Genomic DNA, 18,888 nt, shown 5'->3' with positions numbered 1-18,888 from the left:
CTTCGGTGCAGAGGGAGCTGTGCCGTGGCAAAATGACCTGTAACAATTCTATTTAAATGTGTATTAAAAATAGCAAATATGAATCGCTGACAAACTGAAGGTGTTTTACATTGTGAATAGTTTATACTTCAAAATAAGTGTTTTCTTACTGCTGAAGAGGCGCTTTGTTACTGAAACATGTTCCCCTTTGTTCCCATGTTTGACACACACATTGTATTTGTCACAGAGGTTTTCCTAAACCAACATAACCCATGCCAAGGCCCAAAAGCTGGGTTGCATTCAAGTGGACGCATGTTGTGCGGCATTGTGTGTGTCATTCGGCGTTGTTTGTTGAATGTGTGAGTCTGTGATTGTGTCGCTTGAGTGTGATTCGTTCAGTGGTTGTGTGTGTGTGTGTGTGTGTGTTTGTGTGTGTGTCATTCAGGCTGTGCCAGTATGTCAGTCGGTCATTATTTATGTCCTTATATTTTCTATATAAAAACTCCCAATAATTGAAATAAAAACACATGACCATGTTCATAAACAGCAACAAATTTATTCTAAAGGGCAAATGCAACATATATAAAACCTTTTTAATAACTTAACAATAGAAAATGAAACATTGAACACAAAACGTTATTTTTAGCACACCATGGCAATACATTGTTACTTTCAGGCATCAAATTCTTCAACAGTCTCATAAACCAGATCTTGAATTTTTTTTTCGGGAAACGTAGTTGACACATTTTGTCTCGAAGCGTTACAAACGGGAGAAAACTTTTGAAGAATTCCAAATCATCGTTATTATTCTTCATCATTTGGTCCATAAGGCCACATTTTTGCTCTTCAATCAGAACCATTTTCCGCCTCAAGTCATTGCTGGTCCTGGGTTTCTTGGCTACGGGTTCCGGTGCCGCCACTCTCAGGAACAGCCTCATCTTCCACAAAGAAGAATTGTCTCCTCCTGGCTCCCCGAGGTTGGACGCCGTTTTTGTGGGGAGCATCTGTTCAGGAACAGCATGTTTTTGAAGTAGGGCCACGCGGATGCGGCTTCCGCGGTGCGTGGCCCGGGGCCCCCCCGAGCGTGGTTGTTGAACCTTTTTTCATTCCCTACGAAAAGCATAGCGCAGGTTTTTCCACTTGTTCTTCGCTGCGTCTGCTAAAAATAAAATAAAACAGAAATCACGACATTAATTTACATTTGCAATAATGATATATAGTGCATTGCTATACATATAACCACCATCAATGCATGCCCATGCGGACACTATAGGGGGTGTTAAAAATACGCCAGCACATGCCCATGCGGACACTATAGGGGGTGTTAAAAATACGCCAGCACATGCCCATGCGGACACTATAGGGGGTAAAATAAATATGGCAATGACCTAAATATGCTATACCGGTATGTATATCTGACAAAATATATTACAAAAACACAAATGGCGAACAGAATCACCCAGGTCCCTATTGGCACGCACTCATGATGCACAAGTATAATTAACAAGGATGCATATCCATTAATTTCAACCAGAATTCCCACTACCCCAATGAGGGTATATCAACAGTAACAGACAGACAGTCTGTATAAAAACAGAAAATAACAAAACTTTAATGCTGACAGATAGTCACGCGGAAACTAGTGTAAGTATGTACAGGTGAGTTAAAAAAGGAATAAAAATGATCCCCTGAGGGGGGTGTATCAGGGGGAAAGTTAGTAGTGAAATCAATCGGCTTAGTAGCTGTATTTTAATAATCTTAACCTCACTACAAATCATTCCATATATATAAGGTGGTGCGGTGATTACTAATATAACCCTGCTAAGGTATATACCCTACAAACTGAATACACGCGGTATATCGTAAGCTGCAGCCGCAGCAGAGGTAAGTATAATAAAGAGTGTGGTGTATAACAACATACACGCGGTATGTGCAGGCAATAGATAGCGGTGCTGTGATAAGCACCTATACGCCTAAGAATGCCTCTGTCAGATAATGCCCCAACATTGATAATATCAGAAGGCTGCAGCTGCGACACCACAATGTCAGCAGTGTCTGGTATACGAGCGTATCTCCAAGCAGAGTGAGGAAATCTCCCGCCACCACTGTCCTGAACACCGTCCCGCTCGCAGGCGCCACAACCGTGACGTCACTGCACCCCGACGCCGTTTCCTGTCCGTAGACACTTCTTCAGGGGGGGGAGCTACATACCAGTCGCATCATGCGGAAGATATACCCTACAGAGGGGGTGGGACAAATGTGACAGACCAATCACAATAATGGTCTGATACAATTGGTAACAGCTGTTTTAGTGCCACAATCTATCCCTTAATAGGTAAGTAAACCAAAACAGATACAAACGGACAAAAACAAACTTAAAGAGGTATATATGAAAAGTAAACCTAACTCGCAGTATGATGTAACTCGGGTGTAGGGAGAGACAAGATTCCTAGTAATGATCTTGTTTGACATAACAGGGCAACACCTCGTGATTATTGTAGGAATGTGCTGCAATCCTTGGTGATCAGAGGATGGGGGGAATGTAGGTGGAAGTCGTAAATCAGTAACGTAGGACTGTACTGGCCTGCGCGACCCGCCCCAAAGGGGTCAAAACGGATCTCTAAGTTTAAATTAAAATGTATACCCCCATCCCTCTACCCCAAACAGCACATCAACGATGGACAAGGTGAACACAGTACATCCCAGATGAATGATGAGTAAATGAAGCCCTCATTCAAGCCTGATGGTGCTTTCGTATTCAGTGTGTGTATCCACCTGCATTCATGTTGCAATAATTTACAATTCCAGTCACACTTGCGGGGACACCAGGGTACGTGTTCAATTCCAATAAATGATTCCACCTATCTCGCCCCCATATATATCATTTACATGACGCGCTACGGGTGTATCCCGTCCATTGCGGACCGAGCCAAGATGTTCCAAGACTCTAACTTTAAGGGGCCTGTGTGTCTCACCAACATACTGTTTCTTACACACACACGTTATCAAGCAAATAACCCCACTTGTGAGACAGTTAATGAATGTCTTGATGGAAAATGTGTCGGAATTGTTGGAGTCTGAAAAGTATTGAGATTTAATCATAGAGGGGCATGCCTTACAATGACCCCAGGGATAAAATCCCTTCGGTTTGGGTCCTAACCAAGTCCTTGTACGTACGTTTTTAAAGTGGCTATGTACCAGGATATCACGGATATTCCTGGTCCGTCTGCATACCATATTGGGGGTTGGCTTAAGAACCTTCTGTAGGTCTTTATCTTCTGTCAAGATGTGCCAATGTCTTGACAGACTCTGTCGTATCAGTCCCCACTTGTCATTATAGGTATTGATAAATCTAATAACAGTATCCCCCAAAGGTTCAGGAACCCGATGTTGCCCAAAGAGTGTGTGTCTGGGTGTTAACAAGGCCCTGCGGTAGGCCCGTTTCAATACTTTATTACTGTACCCTCTCTCTATAAAACGTTCCTTCATGTCTACTGCCTGTAGTTGAAATTCAGTGGTAGTAGAACAGTTGCGTCTTAAACGTAGGAATTGGCCGATAGGGATACTGTTGACCATATAGGAGGGGTGATGGCTGGTAGCCAAAAGAAGGCTATTGGTAGACGTAGGTTTCCGGAAGATGGTATTTTCAAGATTGCCCTCCCTATTTTTAGTAATAGTAATATCCAGAAAGTTAGTACTATGGGCACTTGACTGATAAGTGAGTTTCAGATTAATAGCATTGGTATTGAGTATATTAATGAACCGTATCAGTAGATCTTCCGTGCCATCCCACAAAAGTAGTATATCATCTATATACCTTATCCAGATCAGCACATGTGCCGTAAACTCAACATACTCATCCATGAACACCACCGTCTCCTCCCACCATCCCAAATATAAGTTTGCGTAGGTGGGAGCACAGGCGGTGCCCATGGCGGTACCCTGTACCCGATGGTAAATTTTCTCATTAAATAAAAAGAAATTATTCGTAAGGGTAAATTGAAGTAGTTTCATAACAAATGTATTATGTTGACTCGAATGTGTATCCCGTGCCCTGAGAAAATCCAACTTCATGCAAGATACTAGTGTACTGGCTTTCTACATCAATACCCACCAACAGTACATGAGGTTCAACCTGTATGTCCTCCAGTCTCGTCAAAACAGCAGTGTGTCTTTGAGATGAGATGGAAGGGATCCCACAAAGGGTCTCAGGAACTCATCTAGGTATATGCTTAAGTTTGATGTTAGACTGCCCACTCCAGATGCAATAGGTCTCCCCAGTGGGGGATCCTTGTTTTTATGTATTTTTGGTAGGTAATAAAATGTTGCTACCATGGGATTTTTTATTTGCATGAAGTTAAATTCATTCTTAGATATAACTTTATTGTCCAAGTCCTCTTTCAGTACCTGTGAAAGTGCCTCTGAAAACTGTTTAGTAGGGTCAGTGGCCAAAACTTGATAACAGTTTGAGTCTGAAAGGAGTCTCAGCCCCTCCTTTACAGAAGCCTCCTTATTCAGAAGGACCACATGCCCCCCTTATCAGAGGGCTTAATAACAATAGAGTTATCATTTGCCAGGTCCATCAAAGCAGTGTGTTCGCTTAGTGTAAGATTACGGCCTCTGTTACCATCTTTGATTGACATAATCTCCTGAGTTACCAATTTAGTGAAAACATCAACATTGGAACAAGATTCAATGGGAGGCGTAAAACTTGACCCTTGGCCCTTTACCCAATGGACGTTCATTAGTTTCAATAAGATCTTCCAATAATTGTAGTAAGGCATGATCTCTATTATCGAAATCTTCCAATGGGGTATAGATAGTGGCCAGCTGTTGACGTCGTGCAAAAAACTTGTGTAGGCATAACTTTCTTGCAAATAAGTTAAGATCTTTAATGCAAACCAATTTGTCAAGCCTGCCTGTAGGGCAAAATGTCAGACCCCTTGATAGGACTGAGACATGATCCTGATTCAGGAACCTATTGGATAAATTGATCACCTGTGACCTGTCTTTTGCCCCTTCTTTGATGCTTTGTTGTTCCCCTTTCCTGTGTACCCCATCTCCCTCTGTCTCTTAGTGACTCTGCCCGACCCTCTTCTTGAGTGCGTGCCAATAGGGACCTGGGTGATACTGTTCGCCATTTGTGTTTTTGCTTTATCTCCTCCCTACGCACCTGGAGCCTTATACTTTATTATTTGTTTTTGGTACTGAGCGATAACTGTATTTTTGTGTGTTCAAAATATATTACAATACAACATTTTAACATGAAAAATATTTAAATTTAAAATACTAACGTGTCATGCTTGTATTCAGCCCTATCTCCTTCCAGAGCTTATCATGAACATTTCTATCATGATATGCTTTGGAACGCTGATTCCATAGGGAATCCCTCAAGGAGACCTGAAGAAATCAGTAGTTCTATTTGGGAAGGATCCATTTTGTCTTTGCACAGGCTGCTCATGCACTCATGTTTCACAACACTGAAGAAATTATCCCTCGTTGTCATTGGCTGTTTGCTGGTCACGTGACCGGCCCTCCGCTCCCCTCAGCGCTCAAACTTAAATTTCCCTATCTCCTCATCTTCAGTACGCCTCCGCACGCCTGCGCACGCCTGCGGAAGCGCCTCCTAAAGCCGCCCTGATGCAGGATGCCGGGGTTAAGAGCGCTGCCTCAGCGCGGGTCAGCGGCGTCTTCCTGACCATGTCCGCGGCTTTAGTCGCGTTTAGTTATTAGTGATACGTTATTTTCGTGCGTGCTCATGGGTGCCTTCCCGCGCTCTCATTCGCAGGTACATATATAGCCGCGGCTTAAAATGCAAAGAACTGCGGCTCCGGAAACAGTGGCTGCCGTGGCATCGCTGTGCGTGGAGGGGGGGGGGGGGGTCATTGCTGCCAGAAGGGATCCCCCACAGCGATAATGATCTGGGGCCGGGACAGACGGGATCACGCAGCTAGCCTGGGGGGGACAGTCTGGCTTCACCTGTACGCTAAATTCAGGCTCCTCTTATACTTCCGTCTCTAATTTCCTGCACCTGCTCCTAATTCTGGCGTCTCTGGTGCGTTCATCGCTTTCTGTGGGATCAGGCTAGGACTAGCCCTATATACCGCGACTATCTCTGGGGGGGCAATGCGTGGAGTCGCGGTGCTCTGTGTATAAGCCGCCTGCAGTTAATCTGAAGTTACGCTGAGCTGGACAAGGGGACATCTATCAAATACTCAGGAAGAACCGGCTTCCCGCGCGGGCGCCAGGGACAGCTCTCTGCTTTTAATATTCTAGAACAGGCGTGCTCAACTCTGGCCCCCAAGGCACCCCAACAGGTCAGGTTTTAAGGATATCCCAGCTTCAGCACAGTTGGCTCAATCAGTGCCTCAGATTGAGCCAGCTGTGCTGAAGCAGGGACTAATTAAGCCACCTGTGCTGAAGCTGGGATATCCTTAAAACCTGACCTGTTGGGGGGGGGGGAGGAGGGGGAGTGGGCTGAGGACTGGAGTTGAGCCCCCCTGTTCTACACCCCCACTGTCCCCATTCTGCTCTTTATTCACCGCCCAGTCCTCACCCCAAACCTAGCACAGTTATCCCTGCCGTGTCTCCTCTGCCATGCATTCTGTGTGCCCTGACCTCACTTCCTCCCTCCAGCCTCATTATTCCCCTATCTCTATCCACATCTCTCCTTCCTTCCCCACTTCTCAGTTCACATGAACTCCTTTCCCACCTGCGCCCTCCGACACCGCACAGCTGTATCCCCCGCACCAATACCCACCCTACAAGTCCTCCTCGCACATCCTCTCTCGCCATGCTTCTCCTCCTTGCTTCTGGGGATCTCTCTTCCAACCCTGGTCTCTGCCTTATTTCTACCTGCTCTCGTCCTCACCCATCCCATCCAACTCGTCCCCCTCGTGGTGTCATCCCCTCTAACCTCATACCCATCCCCCGTCACCCTCCTGTGCCCTTTGGAATGCCCGCTCCCTTTCTAACAAGTTCCTCTCTGTGCATGGCTTCTCTCTCTCTCACTCCCTGCTTCTCTTTGCTATAACTGAGACCTGGCTCACTCAGTCTGACTCTGCACCGGAAGCCGCCCTCTCTTATGGTGACCTCTCTCTCTCCCACACTCCGCCCCCTGATGGCAGGGGTGGAGGCGTGGGGCTCCTCCTCTCTCTACCGCTACCAAACCCTTCCTATTCCTCCCTCTCTTTCCTTCTTTTGAGGCTCACACTGTCCAGCTTTTTTCTCCCTCTCCACGTGGCCGTCTACCTCTACTCGTCCCCCCTTCTCTTCTCCTTGGGGACGTCAACTGCCATATTGATGACCCCGCTCTCCCTTGGGCTTCCCACTTTCTCACCCTAACTTTGGCCTTCACCAATGGACCGCTGCCAGCGCCCGTAACGATGGCCACTGCCTGGACCTGGTTTTCACTAAAAACGTCTCTCTGATTTCTCCATTCCCCCCTTTCTTCTCTCTGCCCACCGCCCCATCTCATTTACTCTCTCCGTTCACCCCCATCTACCCCTCGTTTCCGCAGAGACCCACGTTCCATTACTTTACCAGCTCTTGAACTACAACCAGTGGCGAATTTCCCATTAGGCCGGGGCCTTAGGGCGGCAAAATATGGGGGGTGGCAAAAATGTCCGCCCCCATATATGGTTGCCGCGCTATTGGGCCTGATGGAAAGTCACTCAGCTGTTAGGGCTGCCTCCTTACCCGTCGCCCTCCTCCTTCCGATTCGCAGTGTTAAATGACGTCATGGCGTTACCATGGCAACGTGACGCCATGTGACGTCACTTCGCTGACGTCCACGGCATCATTTGACGCTGCGGTTCAGAAGGAGAAGGGGACGGCAGGTAAGGAAGCGGCCACAAAGCGAAGTGCGTCGGGGCGGCGCCGTTGACTACAACTCTGCCCTATCCTGCTCTCTTGATCTACACACCCCTCTGCTCCGCAGTTCTTACCCTTCTAAGCACAGACCTCGGTTAAACTGCCACGCACGCACGCTGCATTCCGGCCCGCGCTTCTCGGAACGCCCCGGGAGGAAATCTCATACTCCCGCAGACTTCCGCCTCTACAAATATTATCCTATCTTCATGCGAGTGTGTGTGTTCGAGTGTGATCTGAGTGTGTGTGTGTGATCTGTGTGTGTGTGATCTGACAGTGTGTGTGTGATCCGACTGTGTGCGTGTGTGTGATCCGAGTGTGATCTGTGTGAGTGTGTGATCTGACAGTGTGTGTGATCTGATTGTGTGTGAGTGTGTGATCTGAGTGTGATCTGACAGTGTGTGTGTGATCTGATTGTGTGTGTGTGCGATCTGATTGTGTGTGTGATGTGTGAGTGTGTGTGATCTGAGTGTGTGTGTGATCTGTGTGTGTGATCTGATTGTGTGTGTGATGTGTGAGTGTGTGTGTGATCTGATTGTGTGTGTGTGTGTGTGTGTGATCTGATTGTGTGTGTGTGTGTGATCTGATTGTGTGTATGTGTGTGTGTGTGTGTGTGTGTGTGTGATCTGATTGTGTGTGTGTGTGTGTGTGTGTGATCTGATTGTGTGTGTGATGTGTGAGTGCGTGTGTGATGTGTGAGTGTGTGTGATCTGATTGAATGTGTAATGTGTGTGTGTGATTTGTGTGTGTGTGTGTGTGATGTGTGAGTGTGTGTAATCTGAGTGTGTGTGTATGTGATGTGTGAGTGAGAGTGAGATCCTGGCAGGAGCCAGCTCTCGGGTCACATGGTGCAGGAAAGCTCCGCCCACATCTCACTCTGGGACATTTAAACCATCCACAGATATTTAAAGCTTAAAGAAAAGTAATCGGGGAGTCAGCAGTAGGGGAGGGGGGAGAGGTTTGTGTGTGCAGGGACAGACGTGAAGGGGAGTGAGAGAGACAGGGGAGAAGGAGACAGGTAAGTGAGTGATAGTAGGGGACAGAGACACAGACGTGAGAGGGGAGTGAGGGGAGTGAGGTGGAGGGAGAGAGGAGTGAGGGGGAGGGAGAGAAGTGAGGGGGAGGGAGAGAGGAGTGAGGGGGAGGGAGAGAGGAGTGAGGGGGAGGGAAAGTGACAGGGGAGTGAGGGAGGGAGTGAGGGAGTGAGGGGGAGGGAGAGAGGAGTGAGGGGGAGGGAAAGTGACAGGGGAGAGAGGAGAGAGGAGTGAGGGGGAGGGAAAGTGACAGGGGAGTGAGGGAGAGAGGAGTGAGGGGGAGGGAAGTGAGGGAGAGGAGTGAGAGAGGAAGAGAGTGGAGGGGGGAAGAGAGACAGGGGAGGGGAGAAGTAAAATAAACTGAAAAGCAGGAAGCTGAGAGAAGCTGCAGCAGAAGTTCTGGGAGAGAACACGGGTTCCTGTGTCTGTGACAGAGCTGGGTGGGGGCACCGGGACAGCAGCACACAGGTAACTGAGCCTTTCCCAGTGTCCTGTCTGCCCCCCCCCTCCTCAGTCTCCCGTCTGCGCCCCCCCCTCCTCAGTCTCCCGTCTGCGCCCCCCCCTCCTCAGTCTCCCATCTGCGCCCCCCCTCCTCAGTCTCCTGTCTGTGCCCCCCAACCTCAGTCTCCTGTCTGCGCCCCCCTCCTCAGTCTCCTGTCTGCGCCCCCCTCCTCAGTGTCCTGTCTGCGCCCCCCCCTCAGTCTCCCGTCTGCGCCCCCCCTACTCATTCTCCTGTCTGCGCCCCCCCCTCCTCAGTCTCCTGTCTGCGCCCCCCCCTCCTCAGTCTCCTGTCTGCGCCCCCCCCTCCTCAGTCTCCTGTCTGCGCCCCCCCTCCTCAGTGTCCTGTCTGTGTCCCCCCTCTTCAGTCTCCCGTCTGTGCTCCCCCCTCCTCAGTCTCCCGTCTGCGCCCCCCCTCCTCAGTCTCCCGTCTGTGCCCCCCCTCCTCAGTCACCCTTCTGTGCCCCCCCTCTCAGTCTCCCATCTGCGCCCCCCCCCTCCTCAGTCTCCCGTCTGCGCCCCCCCTCCTCAGTCTCTCGTCTGCGCTCCCCCTCCTCAGTCTCTCATCGCGCCCCCCCTCCTCAGTCTCTCGTCTGCGCCCCCCCTCCTCAGTCTCCCGTCTGCGCCCCCCTCTCCTCAGTCTCCCGTATACACCTCTAGACTCCAGTTTAGTAATGTTCTGAGTGTTCGCGATAGTATTGTGGGTATTTGGGATAGTATTGTGGGTATTTGGGATAGTATTGTGGGTATTTGGGATAGTATTGTGGGTATTTGGGATAGTATTGTGGGTATTTGGAATAGTATTGTGGGTATTTGGGATAGTATTGTGGGTATTTGGGATAGTATTGTGGGTATTTGGGATAGTATTGTGGGTATTTGGGATAGTATTGTGGGTATTTGGGAGCATTAGGCTGGCGCTCTATTCCCCTGTAGGCGCCTCAGGTCACCGACGACTCTCTCTTTCTGCAGGTGGGTTGTGGGACACGTGACGTGGAGTGACCTTCGAGGGGGGTGGGGGGGAGGGGTACCCCGTAACCTTGTCTTCCCTGAATTCTCGGCGAGCGAATGCCGAGATGGTGAAGGATGGACCCCCCGGGGCCGAGCTCCAGGACACCCCACAATTACCCCATGCCACCAAGAACATCATCCAACCTGGCACGGTGACGCCCTGCCCGCCGCCGCCCGCCGTGATGGAGGTGACGCGGCTGTACCGGCGGCGCTGGCTGATGGTGCTGCTGTTTAGCGCGTACTCGCTGTGTAACGCCTTCCAGTGGCTGCAGTACGGGATCGTCAGCAACATCTTCATGAGGTATTACGGGGTCAGCAGCCTGGCCATAGACTGGTTGTCCATGTCCTACATGCTGGCTTACATCCCCCTGCTCTTCCCCGTGGCCTGGCTGCTGGACACGCGTGGCCTCCGGGTCATCGCCCTGGCCGGCTCTGGAATCAACTGCCTGGGGGCTTGGATAAAGACGTGCAGCGCCCGGCCGGACCTGTTTGGGGTGGCGCTGTGCGGGCAGCTGGTGGCGGCGGTGGCGCAGGTCTTTATCCTGGGAATGCCGTCTCACATCGCGTCCGTCTGGTTCAGCGCGTCCGAGGTCTCCACCGCCTGCTCTCTGGGGGTGTTTGGGAACCAGGTGCGGAGATACGTGGGGGGTGCAGTGTCGGGAGGTATCGGGGGCGCAGGTTTGGGAGGGGAGGTGTTGGGGGCTGCAGGGTTGGGAAGGGAGATGACGGGGGAGTGCAGGGTTGGGAGGGAGGGGGGTGCAGGGTTGGGAGGTGTTGGGGGTATCGTAGGGGGGGTGCAGGTTTGGGAGGTATCGGGATGCAGGGTTGGGAGGGAAGGTTTTGGGGGGGGGGTGCAGGATTGGGAGGTATTGGTGGTGGGTGCAGGGAGGAGAGGTGTTGGAGGGTGCAGGACTGGGAGGTGTCTGGGTGCAGGATTGGGAGGTGTCTGGGTGCAGGCTTGGTGGGAGGTATCGGGGGCTGCAGGCTTGGGAAGGGAGGTGTTGGGGGCACAGGGTTGGGAGGTGTCAGGGGGTACAGGGTTGGGGGGCGCAGGGTTGGGAGGTATCGGGGGTTCAGGGTTGGGAGGGGAGGTGTTGGGGGGCGCAGGGTTGGGAGGTATGAGGGGGTGTAGGGTTGGGAGGGGAGGTGTTGGGGGTGCAGGGTTGGGAGGTATCGGGAGTTCAGGGTTGGGAGGGGAGGTGTTGGGGGTTACAGGGTTGGGAGGTATGAGGGGGTTCAGGGTTGGGAGGGTGGTGTTGGGGGGGCGCAGGGTTGGGAGGTATGAGTGGGTGTAGGGTTGGGAAGGGAGGTGTTGGAGGGCGCAGGGTTGGGAGGTATCGGGGTTCAGGGTTGGGAGGTATGAGGGGGTGTAGGATTGGGAGGGGAGGTGCTGGGGGGCGCAGGGTTGGGAGGGGAGTTGTTGGGCGCAGGGTTGGGAGGTATCAGGAGATGCAGGGTTGGGAGGTATCGGGGGTGCAGGGTTGGGAGGTATCGGGGGTGCAGGGTTGGGAGGTATCGGGGGTGCAGGGTTGGGAGGTATCGGGGGTGCAGGGTTGGGAGGTATCGGGGGTGCAGGGTTGGGAGGTGTTGGGGGGTGCAGGGTTGGGAGGGGAGGTGTTTCATATCACTGCAGTCATTATCATTGTGTACTTGTCATCTCATTCGCTCTCCCTCCCCCTTGCTTTCTTTCCTTCCCCCCTCACTTGCTTTCCTTCGCCCTCCCGCTCGCTTGCTTTCCTTCCCCCGCTCGCTCGTTTCCTTCCCCACCTTCCCCCGCTCGCTCGTTTCCTTCCCCCGCTCGCTCGCTTTCCTTCCCCCGCTCGCTCGCTTTCCTTCCCCCGCTCGCTCGCTTTCCTTCCCCCGCTCGCTCGCTTTCCTTCCCCCGCTCGCTCGCTTTCCTTCCCCGCATTCCCCCGCTCGCTCTTTTTTCCCCCGCTCGCGTTTCCTTCCCCCGCCCTCCCCCGCTCGCTCTTTCCTTCCCCCGCCCTCCCCCGCTCGCTCTTTCCTTCCCCCGCTCGCTCTCTCTGTCCCCCGTTATTGCTCACTTTCACCCCTTATTGCTCGCTTTCGCTCCCCCCCCCCCCTCATTGCGTTCTCCCTTTCTCCTCCTCCCACCCTTTCGCTCTCTCTCTCCTCCCCTCCTCCACCCCCCTCTCTCTCTCTCTCTCCCCCAGCTGGGTATAGCGATCGGGTTCCTGCTTCCCCCAGTATTGATCCCCAATACTGGGGACTCTGCACTACTCTCTCATCACATCAGCATCATGTTCTACGGGACGGCGGCCGTGGCAAGCGCGCTCTTCCTCCTCGTCATCTTCGGTGCGGACCCAGGGGACAGTGCAGGAATAGCAGAGGGACTGCAGGGCAGGGTGGAGGTGCAGCGAGAGGGCTGTGTGTGGGGGGACGGTGCAGGAATAGCAGAGGGACTGCAGGGCAGGGTGGAGGTGCAGCGAGAGGGCTGTGTGTGGGGGGACAGTGCAGGAATAGCAGAGGGACTGCAGGGCAGGGTGGAGGTGCAGCGAGAGGGCTGTGTGTGGGGGGACGGTGCAGGAATAGCAGAGGGACTGCAGGGCAGGGTGGAGGTGCAGCGAGAGGGCTGTGTGTGGGGGGACGGTGCAGGAATAGCAGAGGGACTGCAGGGCAGGGTGGAGGTGCAGCGAGAGGGCTGTGTGTGGGGGGACGGTGCAGGAATAGCAGAGGGACTGCAGGGCAGGGTGGAGGTGCAGCGAAAGGGCTGTGTGTGGGGGGACAGTGCAGGAATAGCAGAGGGACTGCAGGGCAGGGTGGAGGTGCAGCGAGAGGGCTGTGTGTGGGGGGACGGTGCAGGAATAGCAGAGGGACTGCAGGGCAGGGTGGAAGTGCAGCGAGAGGGCTGTGTGTGGAGGGACGGTGCAGGAATAGCAGAGGGACTGCAGGGCAGGGTGGAGGTGCAGCGAGAGGGCTGTGTGTGGGGGGACAGTGCAGGAATAGCAGAGGGACTGCAGGGCAGGGTGGAGGTGCAGCGAGAGGGCTGTGTGTGGGGGGACAGTGCAGGAATAGCAGAGGGACTGCAGGGCAGGGTGGAGGTGCAGCGAGAGGGCTGTGTGTGGGGGGACAGTGCAGGAATAGCAGAGGGACTGCAGGGCAGGGTGGAGGTGCAGCGAGAGGGCTGTGTGTGGGGGGACAGTGCAGGAATAGCAGAGGGACTGCAGGGCAGGGTGGAGGTGCAGCGAGAGGGCTGTGTGTGGGGGGACAGTGCAGGAATAGCAGAGGGACTGCAGGGCAGGGTGGAGGTGCAGCGAGAGGGCTGTGTGTGGGGGGACGGTGCAGGAATAGCAGAGGGACTGCAGGGCAGGGTGGAGGTGCAGCGAGAGGGCTGTGTGTGGGGGGACGGTGCAGGAATAGCAGAGGGACTGCAGGGCAGGGTGGAGGTGCAGCGAGAGGGCTGTGTGTGGGGGGACAGTGCAGGAATAGCAGAGGGACTGCAGGGCAGGGTGGAGGTGCAGCGAGAGGGCTGTGTGTGGAGGGACGGTGCAGGAATAGCAGAGGGACTGCAGGGCAGGGTGGAGGTGCAGCGAGAGGGCTGTGTGTGGGGGGACAGTGCAGGAATAGCAGAGGGACTGCAGGGCAGGGTGGAGGTGCAGCGAGAGGGCTGTGTGTGTGGGGACGGTGCAGGAATAGCAGAGGGACTGCAGGGCAGGGTGGAGGTTCAGCTAGAGGACTGTGTGTGGAGGGGCCAGTGCAGGAATAGCAGAGGGACTGCAGGGCAGGGTGGAGGTGCAGCTAGAGGGCTTTGTGTGGGGGGACGGTGCAGGAATAGCTGAGTGGCCGGCAGGGCAGGATGGAGGTGCAGCTAGAGGGCTTTGTGTGGGGGGACGGTGCAGGAATAGCAGAGTGGGCGGCAGGGCAGGGTGGAGGTGCAGCTAGAGGGCTTTGTGTGGGGGGACGGTGCAGGAATAGCAGAGGGACTGCAGGGCAGGGTGGAGGTGCAGCTAGAGGACTGTGTGTGGAGGGGCCAGTGCAGGAATAGCAGAGGGACTGCAGGGCAGGGTGGAGGTGCAGCTAGAGGGCTTTGTGTGGGGGGACGGTGCAGGAATAGCAGAGTGGGCGGCAGGGCAGGATGGAGGTGCAGCGAGAAGGCTGTGTGTGTGTGTGCCTGTGTGCGTGTGACGGTGCAGGAATAGCAGAGTGGGTGACGGTGCAGGATGTGCTGTCAGACCTGTTTTTCCAAGTGTCAGTCAAAAGCGCTGTCACAACATTCCTGTACTGTGTCCCTCCCTACTCGGCGCCTAGGGTGTTTACATCGCATAGTCTCCTACTAATGATTTACTCAGGGTGCTACCTTATCAGGGTGCTACCTTATCAGGGTGCTGGATCTGTGCGGCTGGGTGCTGATGTAGAAAGGAGGGGTCCCTAGAACGTAATTATGGACACCATGGTCTTTATTTACATTCCGTAGACACACAGCTTCTTCCCCAGACGCATTACCGTCTTCATGGACATGTGGTCAGTTTCCTGGACCTGTGGTCAGTTGCTTGGCCACACAGAACTGATTTATTCACCCTAGGGTGTTCTCTTCTATTACTTCCGGGGTCCCTGCTTGGGCTGCCCTTTCCTCTCCACCATGGAGGGGCTGCTCTCTGCGCCCTGCCCAGGTGCAGCGCTGGGGGGGGGGGGATCCTCTTGTGTGCGCCCCACTCATTATTCCCAGGAAAAGGGGGGGGGGGGAGTCACCAAAGGAATGAGCCTCCAAGTTAATGCTTCTCCAGTCTATTGCCAGGGGCTACAATTTGGGTAACCCTCAGGGGACACCGGTCTCCCATGTGAGTCCCTGTCTCTGCTCCCCTCATTTTAGGGAGCCTAAACTCACAGGGCACATCCCTACCTATAGAACAATGGGGTGCCCACCCTGTGTGCTGCTTCCCTATAGAGAGGTGAGACCCCTCCTCTGTGTCCCCTCCAGGGATCTGAGTGGGGAGCTCTTCTCCCCGCCTATTTATAACCTCTCGGTGCCCAGGCAGAGAAGGGGCGGAGCTTAGCCTGTCCCGAGTCACCCGAGGCCAGGTGATGAACCCAATATATTGCAGGTGTGTTACTACGTTGCAACACACTTCCAGTGTGGGGCAGGTGTGCAGTGTCAAACCCTTTTAACCCCGTAAACACATGGCAATCCCAGAAGGGCGGGGGGGGGGGGGGGGTGGTGTCTCTGTCTCTACACCGTGTTCAGGAAAAGAGGGGGCCCCTTCTCGGTTTTTCCATCTTGTATATTTCTCGCACAATCCCCATGACAATGTGCACAATTGTAGGTCTGTTCTGTAGAGTAACACTATATATAAGAAGCACAATGTAGACAATCAACTGATGTGAACTAAATTGATGTCACTCTATTATATCGGCAAGTACCAGATACGCTGCGGGAGGTACGTGCTCATTACACGAGAAATAGGAGTTTTTCCTTCGTAGCTCGTGAATGTGTTAAACTGTGTCATCTGAAACCCTGAGATTACTATAAAGTTTGAGTTCAGTGTGTGTTCAAAACCCCCTCCCCCGCTGAAACGCCCGAAGATGAGAGCGCCGCTGTCTGGTTGTATAACCGATAACGCGCGGGCCCAGCTGCTCTCGCCCTGAACGATTCGCTGTATTACGGATGAGTTTTTCAGTCCTGGCGACCGGCCTTTATCAGGAAACATTTGACGGAAGCGTTTTGGACCATAATCCTTACTCTGTCTCCCGCACTTTATAACGCGCTTTTCTTCTGCGCTAAGCACCATATTGTAACTACGCGCTTGATGAGGCCATCGCGCTGTCACCAATTCCAAAGAATATTTATTAGATGATCAAATCATTCTTAAATATTATTATAATCTCCTGTGACAGACCTACAATTGCTCACATTTTCATGAAAATAGAGGGATTTTTCTGCAAGACGAAAAATAAAGAATCCCGTTTATTTTCTAAACTGCTGCGTGCTCCAAATCCCATTTATACAGTAGGACTGTTATAGGGTCTCAGTTTATAGGGTGGAGCCCCCCATATAGCCCGTCTATACAGGGTAATGATGAGAGATTGTAATGAACATTTAACTGGCCGGGAGCGCGTGTGTGTGTGTGTGTGTGTGTGTGTGTGTGTGTGTGTGTGTGTGTGTGTGTGTGTGTGTGTGTGTGTGTGTGTGTGTGTGTGTGTGTGTGTGTGTGTGTGTGTGTGTGTGTGTGTGTGTGTGTGTGTGTGTGTGTGTGTGTGACAGGTGAGGTGAGCGTGTATATATCATCTCTCTGCCTGTCAGTGTTTCAGGACGCTCCCCCACTGCCGCCATCGCTGTCCCAGGCTTCTCTGCTTTCCGCCCCCGCGGGCAAGTACTCGTACAAACTCACCATCGTACGGCTGCTCAGAAACCGCAACTTCATCCTCCTCGCCGTGTCCTACGGTGAGTGAAGGGGGAGGGGCGTGGGCAGGAGAAGGGGGAGGGGCGTGGGCAGGAGAAGGGGGAGGGGCGTGGGCAGGAGAAGGGGGAGGGGCGTGGGCAGGAGAAAGGGGAGGGGCGTGGGCAGGAGAAGGGGGGCTATAGGTGCCAGACCTATCAAGCGGTGATGTTGTGTTCACGCTTGGTGTGTTGGTTTGCTCACGCTTGGTGCATTCACGCTTGGTGCGTTGGTTCACTCACGCTTGGTGCATTCACGCTTGGTGCGTTGGTGCGTTGGTTCACTCACGCTTGGTGCATTCACGCTTGGTGCATTCACGCTTGGTGCATTCACGCTTGGTGCGTTGGTTCACTCACGCTTGGTGCATTCACGCTTGGTGCGTTGGTGCGTTGGTTCACTCACGCTTGGTGCATTCACGCTTGGTGCGTTGGTTCGCTCACGCTTGGTGCGTTGGGGTGTTCACGCTCTTTGCGCACGTCTGTTGCAGGATTGAACACGGGAGCTTTCTACTCTCTGTCCACTTTACTGAACCGTATTGTAATAGAACATTATCCTGTAAGTACCTGCAGCAGCGCTTTGTGTGTGTGTGTGTGTGTGTGTGTGTGCATACCCCCCATATGCATGCGCACCTATACCCCCGTCCCCGTGCATGCGCACCTAATCCCCGTTCACGTCCCCATTTGCCGGGCAGGGGGAGGAGGTGAATGCCGGACGGATCGGTTTGACCATCACCATCTCTGGGATGTGCGGAGCTCTGGTCACCGGACTCTGGCTGGACAGAACCAAGACCTACAAGTGAGTAGTGTGCTGTGTGAGCCGTATGCTGTGTGAGTAGTGTGCTGTGAGCCGCGTGGCATGTGAGGGGTGCGTGTGCTGTGTGAGCTGTGAGCTGCGTGTGCTGTGTGAGCCGCATGCGTGTTGTGTTTGTGCTGCGTGTGCTGTGAGCTGTGAGCTGTGTGGCGTGTGCTGTAGTGAGGAGTGCGTGTGCTGTGTGAGCCGCATGCGGGTTGTTTTTGCTGCGCGTGAGGGGTGCGTGTGCAGTGTGAGACGTGTGCTGTGAGGCGTGTGCTGTGGTGAGGGGTGCGTGTGCTGTGTGAGCCGCATGCGTGTCATGTTCGTGCTGTGTGGGAGGGGTGCGTGTGCTGTGTGAGCCGCATGCATGTCGTGTTCGTGCTGTGGTGAGGGGTGCGTGTGCTGTGTGAGCCGCATGCGTGTCGTGTTCGTGCTGTGTGGGAGGGGAGCGTGTGCTGTGTGAGCCGCGTGCGTGTAGCGTTTGTGGTGCATGTACTGTCTGTGATTAGTATGCTGCGGTGAGGGGTGCGTGTGCTGTGTGAGCCGCATGCGTGGGCTGTGTGAGCCGCATGCGTGTGGTGTTTGTGCTGCGTGGGAGGGGTGCGTGTTCTGTGAGGGGAGCGTGTGCTGTGTGAGCCGCATGCGTGTAGCGTTTGTGCTGCGGTGAGGGGTGCGTGTGCTGTGTGAGCCGCATGCATGTGCTGTGTGAGCCGCATGCGTGTGCTGTGTGAGTCGCATGCGTGTGGTGTTTGTGGCGCGTGTGGAAGTATTTACCCCCTTTTCTCAGACAGACCACACTGCTCGTGTACATCTTCTCCCTGGCAGGGATGGTAACCTTCACCTTCATCTTGAATCTTGGGCACCTCTGGATTGTCTTCCTCACAGCCGGATGCCTGGGGTATGTATGTGTGTGTGTGTACATATGTATACACACTGACTGTGTGTGTGTAAATGACACACACTGTGTATGTCTCCGCACAGGTTCTTCATGACGGGGTGTGTGTCCGTGTATATATGTATACACACACTGTGTGTGTGTGTGTACATATGTATACACACTGACTGTGTGTGTGTATATGACACACACATTGTGTACGCCCCCCACAAGTTCTTTATGACGGGGTGTGTGTATATGACACACACTGTGTACGCCCCCTGCAGGTTCTTCATGACGGGGTGTCTGTGTGTGTGTGTATGACACACATTGTGTACGCCCCCGCAGGTTTTTCATGACAGGGTGTCTGTGTGTGTGTGTGTGTGTGTGTATGACACACATTGTGTACGCCCCCCGCAGGTTTTTCATGACGGGGTGT

At 53.3% G+C, this 18,888-nt stretch overlaps 1 protein-coding gene and 1 long non-coding RNA gene across 4 annotated transcripts in view; one reads left to right on the top strand and one right to left on the bottom strand.

Moving 5' to 3' along the window:
• Positions 1-553: 553 nt before the first annotated feature.
• On the bottom strand, positions 554-8,665 carry LOC142502947 (uncharacterized). The gene is made up of 2 exons (XR_012803900.1): positions 7,926-8,665; positions 554-1,138 (listed from the first exon to the last, which is right to left on the bottom strand). It is a non-coding gene; the product is annotated as an uncharacterized LOC142502947 (long non-coding RNA).
• A 533-nt stretch (positions 8,666-9,198) lies between these two features.
• The window catches only part of FLVCR2 (FLVCR choline and putative heme transporter 2), a 25,935-nt gene continuing 16,245 nt past the window's right edge, over positions 9,199-18,888 (top strand). For 2 of the 3 annotated variants that reach the window (XM_075614698.1, XM_075614699.1), the window contains exons 1-7: positions 9,203-9,350; positions 10,350-11,017; positions 12,563-12,704; positions 16,648-16,788; positions 17,271-17,338; positions 17,475-17,578; positions 18,363-18,473. In XM_075614698.1, coding sequence (XP_075470813.1) covers positions 10,454-11,017; positions 12,563-12,704; positions 16,648-16,788; positions 17,271-17,338; positions 17,475-17,578; positions 18,363-18,473 — 1,130 coding nt within the window. In that variant the 5' untranslated portion in view covers positions 9,203-9,350; positions 10,350-10,453. Of the gene's footprint in view, positions 9,351-10,349; positions 11,018-12,562; positions 12,705-16,647; positions 16,789-17,270; positions 17,339-17,474; positions 17,579-18,362; positions 18,474-18,888 lie in introns of all 3 variants that reach the window. The other variant, XM_075614700.1, reaches the window with a different exon arrangement.

Source organism: Ascaphus truei, chromosome 9 (assembly GCF_040206685.1).
Source record: "Ascaphus truei isolate aAscTru1 chromosome 9, aAscTru1.hap1, whole genome shotgun sequence".
Lineage (NCBI taxonomy): Eukaryota > Metazoa > Chordata > Amphibia > Anura > Ascaphidae > Ascaphus > Ascaphus truei.
The sequence above is the reverse complement of the archived record's forward strand: the minus strand, read 5'-3'. Positions and strand labels throughout refer to the sequence as shown.